General features: G+C 51.6%; 1 protein-coding gene across 1 annotated transcript in view; it reads left to right on the top strand.

Annotated features, from left to right (window-relative positions):
* Positions 1-15,109, top strand: part of UBR4 (ubiquitin protein ligase E3 component n-recognin 4) — a 125,174-nt gene that overhangs the window by 23,179 nt on the left and 86,886 nt on the right. The window contains exons 25-40 of the mRNA XM_087702633.1: positions 1,049-1,278; positions 1,380-1,504; positions 3,120-3,217; positions 3,540-3,697; positions 5,151-5,360; positions 6,510-6,611; positions 8,450-8,550; positions 8,865-9,063; positions 9,207-9,395; positions 10,249-10,312; positions 11,815-12,006; positions 12,995-13,065; positions 13,376-13,523; positions 13,654-13,878; positions 13,981-14,151; positions 14,366-14,548. Coding sequence (XP_087558759.1) covers positions 1,049-1,278; positions 1,380-1,504; positions 3,120-3,217; positions 3,540-3,697; positions 5,151-5,360; positions 6,510-6,611; positions 8,450-8,550; positions 8,865-9,063; positions 9,207-9,395; positions 10,249-10,312; positions 11,815-12,006; positions 12,995-13,065; positions 13,376-13,523; positions 13,654-13,878; positions 13,981-14,151; positions 14,366-14,548 — 2,466 coding nt within the window. The remainder of the gene's footprint in view (positions 1-1,048; positions 1,279-1,379; positions 1,505-3,119; positions 3,218-3,539; positions 3,698-5,150; positions 5,361-6,509; positions 6,612-8,449; positions 8,551-8,864; positions 9,064-9,206; positions 9,396-10,248; positions 10,313-11,814; positions 12,007-12,994; positions 13,066-13,375; positions 13,524-13,653; positions 13,879-13,980; positions 14,152-14,365; positions 14,549-15,109) is intronic.

Raw genomic sequence — 15,109 nt, forward strand, 5'->3', positions numbered from 1 at the left:
CAAAGACAACGTTTCCGCCTTCTTATTTCTTTATTTACCGCCTGACCTCTGCGGAGGCTGTGCAGTCGGCGATATACAACATCCTCCCTTCTGGTCTGGGTAGAAAAAGCAGGATTTCATCTCAATAGAGCCGCGGTGGCACAGTAGTTAGAATGCAGTATTGCAGGCAAACTCTGCCCATTGCCAGCAGTTCGATTCTGATTGGCTCAAGCTTGACTCAGCCTTTTGTCTTTCTGAGGTCGGTAAAATGAATACCCAAGTTGTTGGGGGCAAGAGGCTGACTCTGTCAACTGTTTAGAGAGGGCTGTAAAAGCAGCTATAAGTCTAATTGCTATTGCCATTGGTAGAGGTACAGAATAGCCGATGGAATGGTATCTCCCAGAGGAGTGCTTCCCAACCTTGGCAACTTGAAGAGGGATGGACTTCAACTCCCAGAATTCCCTAGTCAGCAGAACCACAGCCAATCTGGGAGTTGAAGTCCACTTCATGTCAGGGTTCCAAATAGCATCAAAAATTAAAATCGTAGTCCAAGGCAAAGGATTCCTCAAAGTTCCAATTTATTAAGAGGGCCATGTTGGCACATCTGGAAAAACCCAAATCTGAAAGCTTCCTGGTTTTCTCTACTCAGCTGAAAATTCACTATCTTGCCCCCACACCCACAAGCCCATCACATGGTCTAATCTCCCACTGCCATGCTGGCAGTTCCACCCAGCCAGTTCCGGTCAGGTGCAGAGGTGCAGAGACAAAGGATGACCTTGGCTTTCTAGAAAGAATTTTGTTATGGCTACATAGCATCTCACTCCGTACAATCCCCACTCCTATTTTCCCACAACAGAAAAGGCATAGCAGAATAATAGAAAGTGTGGCAGGCCAAAGATCCAAGAGGAATATGGCTGCAGGCCTGACACCTTTCTCTTCAAGTTGCCAAGGAGCGCTGACATTGGGAAGCACTGCTCTAGGCACTGAGTTGTAGCAGAGCGAGGGATCAAACCCCACCTTAGCCACAAAGGGAACAATCCTGCCAGGAATCCTCTTCTTCCCTTCCCAGATCTCCTCTTTCTGCGGGGTTGACTGCACCACCATCCTTCAGCTGCACGAGATCCCCAGCTTGCAGTCCATCTACACCCTGGACGCGGCCATTTCCAAAGTCCAGGTCTCCCTGGACGAGCACTTCTCCAAGCTGGCTGCCGAAACCGACCCTCACAAATCCTCGGAGATCACCAAGAACCTGCTGCCAGCCGCCCTGCAGCTGATTGATACCTACGCCACCTTCACCAGGTTGCTTGGACTCTCCGAGGTCGCCCTCCCTTTGCCCTGTCCGTGGGAATCTTCTGCCTGGCAGTTTCGGTAGAGTCCCAACGGCTTCTTTCTCGCCGCAGATCTTACCTGCTACAGAGCCTTTCCGAGGACAGCTCAGCTGAGAACAAACCCACCGAAGAGAAGCTGCAAGGATACGCTGCCGTCCTGGCCATTGGCTCCAGTCGCTGCAAATCCAACACTCTGGGTAGGTTGCATTCTGGCTCAAGTTGTTCAGTTTTTAATTAAAAAAAAAATCAATTACATTTGCCTATACGATTATTTTTTCATGATGCAAGAGAATTATAAGCTGGAATAAGTAACAGGTAGACCTCAATTTATGACCACAAAATATATGTTGCTAAGTAAACAATTGGTTAAGCGAATTTGGTCCCGTTTTACGACTTTCCTCACCTTGCAGTGGTCCTAAGGTAAGACATCCCCCCAAAATAAGACCTGGTGCTTACAGTATTTCCCCGAAAATAAGATACTTATTTTCTTTTGACCCCCGAAATAAGCCCTTGGGCTTATTTTCGGGGAGGTCTTATTATTTCTGTGGTGCAGGAGGTCCCTAACCTTGGCCCACGGATCAGCTGATCCAGAGAGGGCCGGTAGTTCTGTCTCTGTTTATGGCACACTCTTGCGAGCCCTGGCGTCGCTGGTCCTGCTGCTCTTTTTGCGACCACTACTAAGAGAAGAGGCACGGTAGCTGGGGTTTGCAGGAGCGGACTCTGCGAGGCCATTCCGCGTGGATGACAGGTGCATGTGGGGCGCATGGGGCATTTCCCCCCCACAGGAAATGGCGGGAACCAGCTGCGCATGTGTTTAAATATTTTCATGGAGGTCTTATTTTCAGGGGAGGGCTTATTTCAGTTCATACACTCAAAAGCCTGATTGGGCTTATTACCTAGGGAGGTCTTATTTTTGGGGAAAGAGGATATTTTGGGGCCCAAATAAAAATAAGTCTGGGTCTCGTTTTCGGGAGAGCACAGGTAACAATCAACTGCAGTGATGCACTTAACAACAAGTGGCAAGACAGGTCATCAAAGGGGATGAAGCTCGCCGAACAACTGCCTTTCTTAGCAACAGAAATGTTGGGGGGGGGATCTCCGTTGCGGTCGTAAGCCGAGGACTGCCTGCAACTGGGAGGTGGCAGCATATCTCAGCTTTAACTGCACAGGGTGAAAGCCTTTCAGCTGAGCTGATGAGCTGAGTCTGAGTTTGGCAGCCTGGGTGCCCTGCCGTTGGTTTGCACTTCCGGTTTAGTTCTGGAAAGATGGCCTTGGGCCCAGCTTCTGGGGGAAAGGAAACAAGAGATCCCTCGGAGGGTCTCAAGGTCAATGATCCCGACCAGCGGCGGGTTTCACATTTTGTTACCACTGGTTCGCACATGCCAGCTTGCTTTGCAGGCGCACGCGTCCCTTCCGTACTTGCACCCAGCTTTCCAAGCATCAGCTTTGCTTGTGCGCAGGTCTTCCATACATGCACCCATCCTCAAAAACACGCCTAAATACAACGGCATAGAGCTGGGTGCATCCTGCGGGGCCACCTGCTATTTCCCCAACCGGTTCGGGCGAACCAGTCTGAACCGGCTGAATACCACCTCTGATCCCGACTGTACACAGCTGAGTGGACCTGAACATCTTCGGGTCCTTGGAGGGTAGGGATGAGCCATGCCAGACCTCTCTGTCTCCTAGCTGCTGGTGGCCCTTTTTATCCTCGGGGGGGGGGGTGTCCATTGGGGCCGGCATTGGCAGCAGGTGGAGCCTCGCTGTTCTCCCAGCTTTCCTAACTGATGGGTCTTTTGTTTTCTCACGGGGCAGGGCCGGTTCTGATCCAGAATTTGCCGTCATTCGTCCAGTCACTGTGCGAATCCTGGAACAGCATCCATACCAACGAGTTCCCCAACATTGGGTCTTGGGTGAGTCTGCCTTTTAAAACGTCCCTCTTTCGTTGGCAGGTGTGGGAGGAAGTTGGTGGTGGGCCAGGTCTCTTTCTCCTCCCTCCTCTTCCTGGGCTGGTCTTTCCCGCCCGTGGCGGACCATCCCGCCGGCTTCTTCTCTTCTGCCTTGCTGTCATTTGGCGACTCAGACATATTTCTCTGTGGGCAATCCCTCCTCCTGCTCTCTGGGAGGCTGCTGGGAGTCCCAGGCCTCTCGATGAAGCTGTCTCTGAGCTTTCCAGCTGGAAAGCCTTAGGAAGCCTTAACTGCAATGTCACCCCTTCTGTGCGGACTTTTACAGCGCAACGCCTTTGCCAACGACACCATCCCGGCCGAGAGCTACATCAGTGCCGTTCAGGCCGCCCACCTGGGCACCCTGTGCAGTCAGAGCCTTCCCTTGGCGGCCTCCTTGAAGCACACCCTCCTCTCCTTGGTCAGGCTCACCGGAGACCTTGTGGTGTAAGTCCCATCCAGCCTGCTGTCCCATGGTTCTGAGGAATGAACTCAGGGAAGTCAGCACTCTGACACTTCGTTTAGGTTCAAGAGATCCTTTATGGCAGGGGTGTCAAATTCTTATTTCATGGAGGGCCGCATCAGGGTTGTGTTTGACCTTGGAGGGCCAGGGTGGGCATGGCCAGGGTGGACATGGCTACTTCGACATCACTTGTATCGGGGACGCCTGTGGCCGCCCAAGCGCTCTGCCAGCGAAGATGGGCACTCAGCTGTGATGGCTTCCTGCAGCCCTCTGCCAGTAAAAACGGAGCATCCCTCCTGAGCTCCTGTTTTCACTGGCAGAGTGTTGTAGGAGGCTGTGGCAGCCGGAAACGGAGCTACGGCACCTGTTTTCGCTGGCACAAGCACTGCAGGCCGGTCCTTCGCTATTTCCAGGGTGACCCCGCAGGCCAGATCTAAGCAACCGGCGGGCCGGATCCGGCGCCCCTGGGCCTTGAGTTTGACACCCCTGCTTTATTGAGTACATCATATCGGCACTTGGAAAGGTGAAGCTACCATATTTTTCTGAGTATAAGACGCACCAAGGTTTTGAAGAGGCAATTTTTTAAAAAAAAAAGTTTTTGCACTCTCCAAACCTCCCCAAAACGGCCCGTTTTTTTGCGAAAACAGGCTCTTCCCCCCCCCCCAAAAAGGGCATGAATAGCCCTTAGGAGGCTTGTAGAGTGTTACGGAGGGGGGGCAAAAATGAGCAAAAAACAGCCCATTTTTTGTCAAAAGGCATTAGGAAGCTTATAGTGGTCCTGGGGACTGGAGGGGCAAAATTGAGCAAAAAATGAGCCGTTATTTGCTCATTTCTGCCCTCCCCAGCCCCCAGGAGCTCTCTGAAAGCCTCCTACAAGCTATGCATGGCCGTTTTGGTGGAGGGGGTGGGCTTTCGGGACACCAAAAATGCTGTATTCAGTGTATAAGACGCACCCAGATTTTCAGCCTCTTCTTTGAGGGAGAAAAAGGTGTGTCTTATACTCCAAAAAGTACGGTAGCTCTAAATTATCCCTGTGCTTACGGATAGTTGAAAGGAGACTTCCCCACCCTCCTCACTCCTTTTGTCTCACAGGTCACACTGGCCAATCAGTCCTGGTGTAGGGTTCCCACTCAACTTCAACAGGTGTCCGTTGACATGACCTTGGTTTCTCACACTGGCTGGTAGATGTTATGGCTAGCCGGCTGAGGCACCACATTCACGGCTTTCCTCCCCCATGCTCTCCCCCCCCCACTCCCCCTTGAATTGGCAACCAAGAAACGAAGCAGAAGTGAGCAGGGCTTTAGCTGAAGTCATTTTGTTGAAACTATCTCACCCCATCCCCCCCCCCACTCCCCAAGTTCTTGATTGTGGTGGAGGTAATGTTGCCAAGACTGCCCCTCCCCCAAGGAAATTTTTGCCTCTCCTCTCTGGCTCCAGCTGGTCCGATGACCTAAACCCTCCCCAGGTGATCCGCACGCTGCTGCCTCTCCTGTTGGAGACCAGCACGGAGAGCGTGGCCGAGATGAGCAGCAATTCACTGGAGCGGATCCTGGGCCCGGCCGAGTCGGATGAGTTCCTCTCACGGGTCTACGAGAAGCTGATCATGGGCTGCTACAACATTCTGGCTAACCACTCCGACCCAAACAGGTAAGCTGCTTTTGCTTTCCCACTCTTCTGACCCAGCTCCCCAAACACGAGAAGCCCTCTGACGTGAATTTAAAAGATTCCTTTATTAGGAATCCTGGCAGCCCCAGCAAAAAGTTTCTCTTGCAGGCTAACAAGTCCATCTCTCCGCAAGATGAATAGTTGTCTGCCACATCTATTCGTCTGCACCCCCTGCCTTTTATCCCCAGAGCTAAGGTAGGGCTCCGCTAGTAGTGGTGGCTCTTCCGTCCCAAGGACTGGCCCATAGATTTCCACTGTTCTCTGCCACATCTATTCATCTCCACCCCCTGCCTTTTATCCCCAGAGCTAGGATGGGGCTTCGCTAGCAGCGGTGGCTCTTCCATCCCTAGGACCAGCCACTGTTCTCCTCTGCCACATCTATTCATCTCTGCCCCTTGCCTTTTACCCCTGGTGAGGCCTCATTAGCAGCGTTGGCTCTTCCATTCCAAGGACTGGCCCACAGTTTTCCATTGCTTTCCTCTCCTCTGCCTTCTATGCATCTGTGCATCAGGCACTGGACCCAGCTGTTCCTCCTCTTCCTCATCAGCCACCTCCAGACCTGGGGGCTGTTGACTCTCCATCTGAGGGCTGACGGACGACCCAGGTTCCGCCTCTGTCCCTCTCTCTCTGCCAGCTCCATTCCCTCTTCCTCCTTGGAGCTTTCAGGTTGCCTTGATTCTGATCCTGACTCCCAAACCCCCTCCTCCTCTGATTCGGCCGCTGGACAGGCCACAAAACCCACCTGAATGTCTGGAGATTCTCAAGTCATGCAGGTCATGGCTGTCCCAAAGGGATCAACTCATAACCTGACAAAAGGTGCTTTTTTCAAGAGGCCACTGGACTTTCTGGTTTTTCTCTAAGGATGCTTCGCTTCTCACTCAAGTAGCTTCTTCAACTCTGAAGAAGCTTCTTGGATGAGAAGCGAAACATCCTCAGAGGAAAAGCAGGAAGTTTCCCACCTGAAGCGGCTTCGCATCAAGGTTATTCCAACTCTGGGTTTACTCCCAACTTCCCGGAGAAATGTTTCCCAAGAATGACTCCATCCTTTTGTCTGTCTCTCTCTTTTTTTAAGCGTTTCATTAATTTTTAGTTACAAGAATAAACATTCCTGATTCTGTCCTTATCTCTTAGCGGCCTCGATGAAGCCATCTTGGAGGAATGCCTGCAACATCTGGAGAAACAGCTGGAGAGCAGCCAGGCCCGGAAAGCCATGGAGGATTTTTTTGCGGAGAGGTGAGTTGCAGGAGCAGTCCTCGACTTACGACCACAACTTGAGCCCCAAATTTCTGTTGTTCAGGGTGAGACCTTTGATAAGTCAGCTTTGCTCCGTTTTACGAGTTTTCTTGCCTCCGTTGTTAAGTGAAGCGCTGCCGCCGATAAGTTAGTAACCCAGTCGTTAAAAGTGAATCTGGCTTCCCCTTTGACTTTGCCGGTCAGAAGGTCACATGATCTTGGGACACGTAAGTATGAACCAGTTGCCAAGTGCCTGAATTTTGATCATGTGACCAAGAGGCGGTGCAAAAGTCGTAACTCTGAAAAACGATCATGTCATTTTTTGTCAGTGCCGTTGTAACTTCGAATGGTCACTAAGAGAACTGTTGTAAGTCGAGGACCAATTGCACTTATTCTTCCTGCTTTATCAGTGCTTCTGAAATGTTCCCTGCATTGTTTTTTTATCTCCTTATTTATATGGTGCAGGGGTGTCCAACCTTGGCCACTTTAAGAACTGTGGACTCCAACTCCCAGAATTCCCCAGTCAGCATTCCCCAGCATGGCTGACTGGGGAGTTCTGGGAGTTGAAGTCCACAGATCTTAAAGTAGCCCAGGTTGGACACCCCTGACCTAGACTCGCCAGACTTTTTTTTAAGGAGAGAGAGAAAAAAAAAAGAAACCACGAAACACTTTATACAAGTAATGCATTTAAGCACCAATTGTACAATTACTTCTTGCTAAGGAGTGAGAAAGAGAGAAGGGAAGGCTGGGAGGGAGGGAGGGAGGGAGGGAGAGGGACAGGAAAAGATTAATGAAGAATTTACAGTGGCTTTAATCCACCATTTTTACCCCCCTTCACGAAGCTGAAAATTCTCCCTCCTTCATGCCACCCTGGGGGCGTGCCCAGCCCTGCATTTGCCACTGGGGGGGTGGAGGCAGACCTGATGTATTTTCTGGGTGGCCATTTCAAATCCTTATAAAAAGAGAAGGAGTTGGTGAAACCAGCACCTACATTCCAGAAAATAAGACTGGGAAAAAGATCAAAACTCAGAAGGCGTTTGTTAGCGTCTTTTCCAACTAATAAATTTTATGAACAGGAAGAAACTTTGTGGATGTGGTGGCCCACCAGCAGAGCTGGAAGCAGATTCGGACAGTGAGGAGGTTAGGGAGGAACATGGGCCGGTTCTGGAGTCTGGGGAAGGCTCTGATGAAGGCTCTGTGTTGGAGGCAGAGAGGGGGCCAGGGCCATATGCCAATTATCAGTTGCCTTCAGAGTCAGACATCAGTGAGGCAGATGAACAACTGGAGCCTGTTCCCAGTGTTGTCAGATGAAGGGAACAGCTAGAGAACGGGTTGACTTGGGAGGAAGGCCACAGGTGGACGATGAATGGCCCCTCCCAGAGGAAATAAAAGAGGAGCGAAAGGGGAGTGGAGTTTGCAGGAGACAATTAGTTCGCTTAATTGGTTCGTGACTCTCCGAGACTCCTTGCCAAGTTTTGCAGCTATCAGCCTGGCAGCTCTCCGAGCCAGAGAAGGTCTGTGACTGTAAATCCTCCCTCGAAAGACTTTGCTGGATGTGAATGAGCAGAAATCACAATAAATTAATAAAAGGGGTTTTTTTGGGGGGGGGACGACAAGGAGTTTGTTTCATGCTCTTAGGAAGCCTTGGTTAAAACAGATTTTACCCCACTTCGGGGGCAGTTTAGAAATTGTGCTAGCTCAGGAGCGGGGGGAAATCTTGTCTTTGAACCCCATCTTCATGAGTGACATCGTAGGTAGCCAGGGGGGAGGGATGGCTGTTGCAAGCCCAGAACCCCTCCTCATGTTTTCTTTGCTTCCGGGCGTTTCTTTCCCTCCAGCGGAGAGCTGGTCCAGATCATGATGGCGACTGCTAACGAGAACCTCTCGGCCAAGTTCTGCAACCGGGTTCTGAAATTCTTCACCAAGCTCTTCCAGCTAAGTGAGTGCTTGATACGCATAAGGCGTGTGTGTGTGTGTGTGTGTGTGTGTGTGTGTGTGTGTGAGAGAGAGAGAGAGAGAGAGAGAGAGAGAGAGAGAGAAACTCAATTTCATTGAGGGTGGCATCAGGGCTCTGATTGACCTGGGGACGGGGCTGACATGATAAGTGTGGCCAACTGAGTGGGCGGGGCTTGACACCACTCTCCAAACTGCTGGCATGTTTCCTCTTCGCCCCGGGTAGTCCAGCCGAAACACAGGCAGGTACGATGGCTGACTCTCCTCTCTTCCCCCCCCCTCTCTCTCTGCCCCGTTTAGCCGAGAAGAGCCCAAACCCCAGCCTTCTGCGCTTGTGTGGCTCCTTGGCCCAGCTGGCGTGCGTTGAGCCTGCACGCCTCCAGGCCTGGTTGACCCGTATGACCACCTCTCCCCCCAAGGAGACTGACCAGCTGGAGATGGTGCAGGAGAACCGGCAGCTGCTCCAACTCCTGACCACTTACATCGTGCGGGAGAACAGGTACAGACGGGCCCAGGCTCTCCCCTGGAGCTCCCAAGAGGGCTGGGACTGCAGAGCTCACCCTTGCTTAGTTGGGATGCCACCGTTCAAACGTGCCCCTTGGCCGCTTCGTGGGGTGTCTTACCTCCTTCTCCCCACTCCAGCCAAGTCGGCGAGGGAGCCTGCACCGTCCTCCTGAGTACCCTGATTCCCATGGCTACCGAGATGCTGGCAAATGGAGATGGGACCGGCTTTCCGGAGCTTATGGTGGTCATGGCGACCTTGGCTGGCGCCGGACAAGGAGCTGGTCACCTCCAGCTGCATAGTGCAGCCCTGGACTGGCTGGGGAGATGGTAAGAGGCGCAGGAGAGCAGCTGACCGGAACGTGGCTGCATTGCTGATGTTGCTTGAGTGAGGGGAGGCAGCTGGCCAAGGAGGACTTTCTCCTATTCGTTTGCTGGAAACTCTGCCTGTGGGAGAGGAGGGATATTGCGGTGCTGCAGCTCCTCGGGAGGGGCAGCTGCTTGGTAAAGTCCCAGTTCAGGTCCTGGGGCTCCAATTGTGAGGTAGAGCCTTCTTTCCCCTTTAAATGTTGTGGTCCGCCAGAAGCCAGCGGAACTGGCAGCAGAGTCAGACAGTGAGGAGGTTGGGGAGGAATATGGGCCAGTCCTTGGGGCTGAGGCAGACAAGGGCTCTGCGTTGGAGGCAGAGAGGGAACTAGACAGCAATGAGGCAGAGGAACAGCTGGAGCCTGTTCCCAATGTGCGCATGCGCGGGGCTGTCAGAAGACGAGAACAACTAAGAAAGTAGGGTCGACTTAGGAGTAAAGCCACAACTTGGAGGTGATTGGCCCCTCCCAGAAGAAACAAAAGAGGAATGAACGGGGAGGGGGCTTTTGAAACAATTTGTTCATTCAGTCGGTTCAAGAGTGGAAAGTTCTGTTTGTGACTGTAAAGAGACTCTGTGCCAAGTTTTGCCTTGCCCTGCGTTTGGGAACTAATTATCTGGTAGCTCTCCGAGTGAGATAAGGTTCGTGTGGATAAACATTCCTCTGAAAGACTGTTTGCCAAGCCTTGCTGACTGGGAATGAAAGGAATTCACAGTCGTATAAATAAAAGAGGTTTTGCCGGGACCAAGATTCTGCTTCATGCTTGTAAAGGAAGCCTGGGTCAAAACATCAAGTCCCTCTTTCTTTTCTTTTCTCAGCAAGAAATATTTGTCTCAGAAGAATGTGATTGAGAAAATGAACGCCAGTGTCATGCACGGAAAGGTAAGACCCCGTCTACACAGAATCCAGCATCTTCGCAAATAATCTTAGAATCAGCCAGTCTGGTGTCTTTTTAGAAGCCTTAAAAGGCAAAGGACAGACTAGCCTTTCAATATGTCCTTGGGCAACTTTTACAGGTGATCATTTAGTGACCATTGGGAGGAGTGGCAAAATTCAAATTTTTTTACTACTGGTTCTCTGGGCGTGGCAGGGGAAGGATACTGCAAAATCTCCATTCCCTCTTCAGTCCTGGGGGAAGGTTCTTGCAAAATCTCCATTCCCTCATTACTCCTGGGGGAAGGTTGTTGCAAAATCTCCATTCCTTCCTCAGTCCTGGGGAAAGGATAATGCAAAATCTCAATTTCCTTCTCACTCCTGGGGGAAAGGATACTGCAAAATCCCTATTCCCTCCTCACTCCTGGGGGAAGGATACTGCACAATCTCCATTCCCACCCCACTCCTGGGGGAAGGATACTGCACAATCTCCATTCCCACCCCACTCCTGGGGGAAGGATAATGCAAAATCTCCATTCCCATCCCACTCCTGGGGAAAGGATAATGCAAAATCTCCATTCCCATCCCACTCCTGGGGAAAGGATAATGCAAAATCTCCATTCCCTCCTAACTCCTGGGGGAAAGGATACTGCAAAATCCCCATTCCCTCCTCAGTCCTGGGGAAAGGATAATGCAAAACCTCCATTCCCTCCCCACTCCTGGGGTCAGCCAGAGGTAGCATTTGCTGGTTCTCCCAACTACTCAAAATTTCCGCTACCAGTTCTCCAGAACCTGTCAGAACCTGCTGTATTTCACCCCTGGTTGGGAGTTAGGTGACTTAGGACCCCTGTTAGGTGACTTTGACCCCTGTGATCAAAATTCCGACGCTTGGCAACTTGAGTTTGGAAGTTTGGAAGTTTATTGGTATTTGTATGCCGCCCACTCCCTAGGGACTCAGTGTCATATTTATGACGACTCCCAAGGTCACATGATCCTTTTTCGCGACCTTCCGACGAGCAAACTCAATGCGGAAGCCGGATTTACTTCACATGCACGTTGCTAAATGAACTGCAGTGATTCACTTAACAACCGTGGCAAGAAAGGTCATAAGATGGGGGTATAACTCCCTTAACAACTGTCTCGCTTAACAGCAGAAATGTTGGGCTCCATTGTGGTCCTAAGTCCAGTGGCCTAGAGGTGGACCTCTCGCCTCACAATCAGGAGGCTGAGAGTTCGATCCTCGGTAGAGGCAGATTTTTTTATCTCTTTGTAGCAATGAGAACGTATCTGCTGAACAAAACTCTGCCTCGGCAACAGGAAGGGCATCGGGCCAGTAAACGCTCAGCTCCATTCAGTTGCCCAGACTCCATCCTGCAAGGAATTATGGGGTCGTTAAAAGAAGATGATTGTGGTCCTTCGTCGAGGACTTAACCTGTACTCCCCTCGCCCGTCTGCTGATCTGCCTGCGCTTGTTAGGAAAGGCAGATAAAGTCGCTTCCCTTTTCTTGCAGCATGTGACCATCCTGGAATGCACCTGCCACATCGTCTCCTACCTGGCCGACGTCACAAATGCCCTGAGCCAGAGCAACAGCCAGGGCACCAGCCACCTCTCGGTTGACGGAGAAGAGCGGGCCATCGAAGTGGACTCCGACTGGGTGGAGGAATTGGCTGTGGAGGAGGAGGACTCGCAGGCCGAAGACTCGGTAAGCGGGCCAGGAAACTCAGCTGGACCATTAATAATCTTTTATTATTAACACTATGAAATGCAACAATACAAAAGAAAATAGCAGGAAAGACAGGGGAGGGAAAAGGGAAGAGAAAAGTGCAGGAAAAAAGAAAGAAGACATTGACTTCCTTTCCCGTTTGGTGCAGTTAAATAAGATAATAACATAAAAAGACACTGAGCTTGTCAATCATAAAGGTCGGCGGATTGAATCCCTTGCGCTGCATTGACGGAGTGAGCTCCTGTTCCTTGTCCCAGCTTCTGCCAACCTAGCAATTCGAAAGCACGTTAAAAAAATGCAAGTAGAAAAAATAGGAATCACTATTTGGTGGGAAGGGAACAGCGTTCTGTGTGCCTTTGGCATAGAGTCATGTCGGCCACATGACCACAGAGACAGCGCTGGCTCTTCAGCTTGGAAACGGAGATAAGCACCGCCCCCTACAGTCGGGAACGACTAGCACATATGTTCGAGGGGAACCTTTGCCTTTTTATAAACTAGCCACTTTTATAACAACAAACCTTTTTAATTGGTAAAACCCAGAATCAAAGTTTCATTCCCCACCCACCTCGAGCGCAAAGTCCAAAAGCGGTTTCCAAGCAGAAACAAAATTCAATTGTGTTCTTTTCTTTAATCAAAGCAATCAATTTAGCCGTCTCTGCTACCTCCAATCAACTTTTGCAGCCATTCTCCATTGTGGAAATCAAAATGTCCTTTCATTTATGTGCACAAAGTAGTCCTCAGCATATATAGCTCCGGAGCCTGGGGAGAGGGGGAAACCCCTCCCCCTCCCCCCTGCAGTGGTGCAGGAGGCCGACTAGGCCACACCACATCCAGCAACTGGGCAGAGACCCTGTTGCTAAAATTTTAAAGCCCACCCGGGTTGTAACCAGTTGTGAGCAGGTGTTTGAAGGAAGCCATCCTAGGCAACTCTTACAAAAAAACTGTTCACTTCTGTGCACAAACACAGGACGAAGACTCTCTCTGCAACAAACTTTGCACCTTTACCATCACACAGAAGGAATTCATGAACCAGCACTGGTGAGCTTCCCCAGCTGCCTAACCCAGGGGGTCCCCAACCTTCCAGTCGGTCCATGGCATGCTAGAAATGGGCCCACACAAACAAGCAAAGCCCCATCCATTGGATGCAGGCAGCATGCGAAACTATGCTCCCTCCCGCCCATGGAAAAATTTCCCTCTGGCCCACAGAAAACCTGGTGCCCAAAAATGATGTTGGGGGGGAGGGGGGGTGCTGAACCAGTTGTGTCGCTTTGTCTGCTTTATCGCAAAGCGCTCATCTCTCATTTACCTCCCTCCCTCTCTGGCTTGCTCTCTGTTCCCACCACGGCAGGTATCACTGCCACACCTGTAAGATGGTGGACGGTGTCGGCGTCTGCACCGTCTGCGCCAAGGTTTGCCACAAGGACCACGAGATTTCGTACGCCAAATACGGATCGTTCTTTTGCGACTGCGGAGCCAAGGAAGATGGCAGCTGCCTGGTAGGGCGGAAATCCTGATAAGAAATGGGGGGTGGGGGTGGAGGACAGGCGCTTTGGACGAGGTCAGCTGGGGCTATGCCTCTTCCTGCCAAATGGCCGAAGTCCCTGCATGGTGTTTGTTCCCCTCCAGGCCCTGGTGAAGAGGACTCCCAGCAGTGGCATGAGCTCCACCATGAAGGAGTCAGCCTTCCAAAGCGAGCCACGCGTCTCGGAGAGCGTCCGCCATTCCAGCACCTCGCCCACCGACAAGTCCAAGTCCTCCGCCAGTGATGTCCGAGGGAGTGACGAAGACAAGCCCAAGAAGAGCACCCTCTGCAGAAACGTGGAAGGATGTCGGGAGCAGCTACAGGCCCAGGTTTGGCCTCATGCGCGGAAGAGACAATTGGGGCGCCAGGGACCTCTCCCTAGTGGGGGAAGTCTTCTCAGCCCCGCTCCCTGTTCTTCCCTCTCCCCCAAGGCCAACTTCTCCTTCGCCTCTTTGGTCCTTGACCTGCTCAACTTCTTGATGGAAGCCATCCAGATCAACTTCCAGCAAGCCTCAGCGATGGGCAGCAGCAGCCGCGCCCAGCAGGCCCTGAACCAGCTGCACACCTTGGACAAGACTGTGGAAATGACCGACCAGCTGATGGTGAGATGGGCAGCACAGGTTGGGAGGGGGGGGTCTAGTTCGAGGGGGCAGCCTCCAGAAAAGCCCCCTTCGTTCCATCCTTCAGAGTCAGGCAGCAGCATCTTTCAGAAGTCGATATTCCAGGCTAATTATGTCCCCACAAGATAATTCCAGGTTAATATTCCAGGCTGTGTTCATGGCAGCTCCCCTTTCCTGCTTGTACCCTGCCCTGCAGGTGCCGACCCTGGGCTCTCAGGAAGGCGCCTTTGAGAACGTCCGGATGAACTACAGTGGGGATCAAGGCCAGACCATCCGGCAGTTGATCAGCGCTCACGTCTTGCGGCGGGTGGCCATGTGCGTTCTTTCCTCGCCCCACGGACGGCGCCAACACCTGGCAGTCAGCCACGAGAAGGGCAAGGTGAGAAATGGCAGAGGATCTGCCCCAGAAGCAGGCAGGGGATCTCTGCAGGGTCTTAAACCTCTGGTCATCTTCAGCGTAGGAGGTCAAAGAGATTTCCGATCCAGTAGTTTAACCAAGAGAGGCTATTAACCAGCACCAAGACCAAAATAGCAATAGACTTAGAGATAGCTTCACAGTCTGCTCTAAGCGGTTTACAGAGTCAGCCTATTCTCCCCCCAACAATCTTGGTCCTCATTTTACCCACTATGGAAGGCTGAGTCAAACTTGAGCCCGATCAGGATCAAACTGTTGGCAGTTGGCAGAATTAACCTGCAGTGCTGCCTTCTAACCACAGTGCCCTCATGGCTCTTAATAGCAATAGTCCTTAGACTTATATATCGCTTCACAGTGCTTTCCAGGCCCCTCTAAGCGGTTTACAGAGTCAGCCTATTCTCCCCCCAACAATCTGGGTCCTCATTTTACCCACCATGGAAGGATGAAGGCTGAGTCAACTTTGAGCCCGATCAGGATCAAACTGCTGGCTGTGGACAGAGTTAGCCTACTAGCTATTTGGGAAGG

Source organism: Thamnophis sirtalis, unplaced genomic scaffold, assembly GCF_051295495.1.
Source record: "Thamnophis sirtalis isolate CommonGarterSnake01/CBP01778 unplaced genomic scaffold, rThaSir2_p1.2 scaffold_15, whole genome shotgun sequence".
In the NCBI taxonomy this organism is placed as follows: domain Eukaryota; kingdom Metazoa; phylum Chordata; class Lepidosauria; order Squamata; family Natricidae; genus Thamnophis; species Thamnophis sirtalis.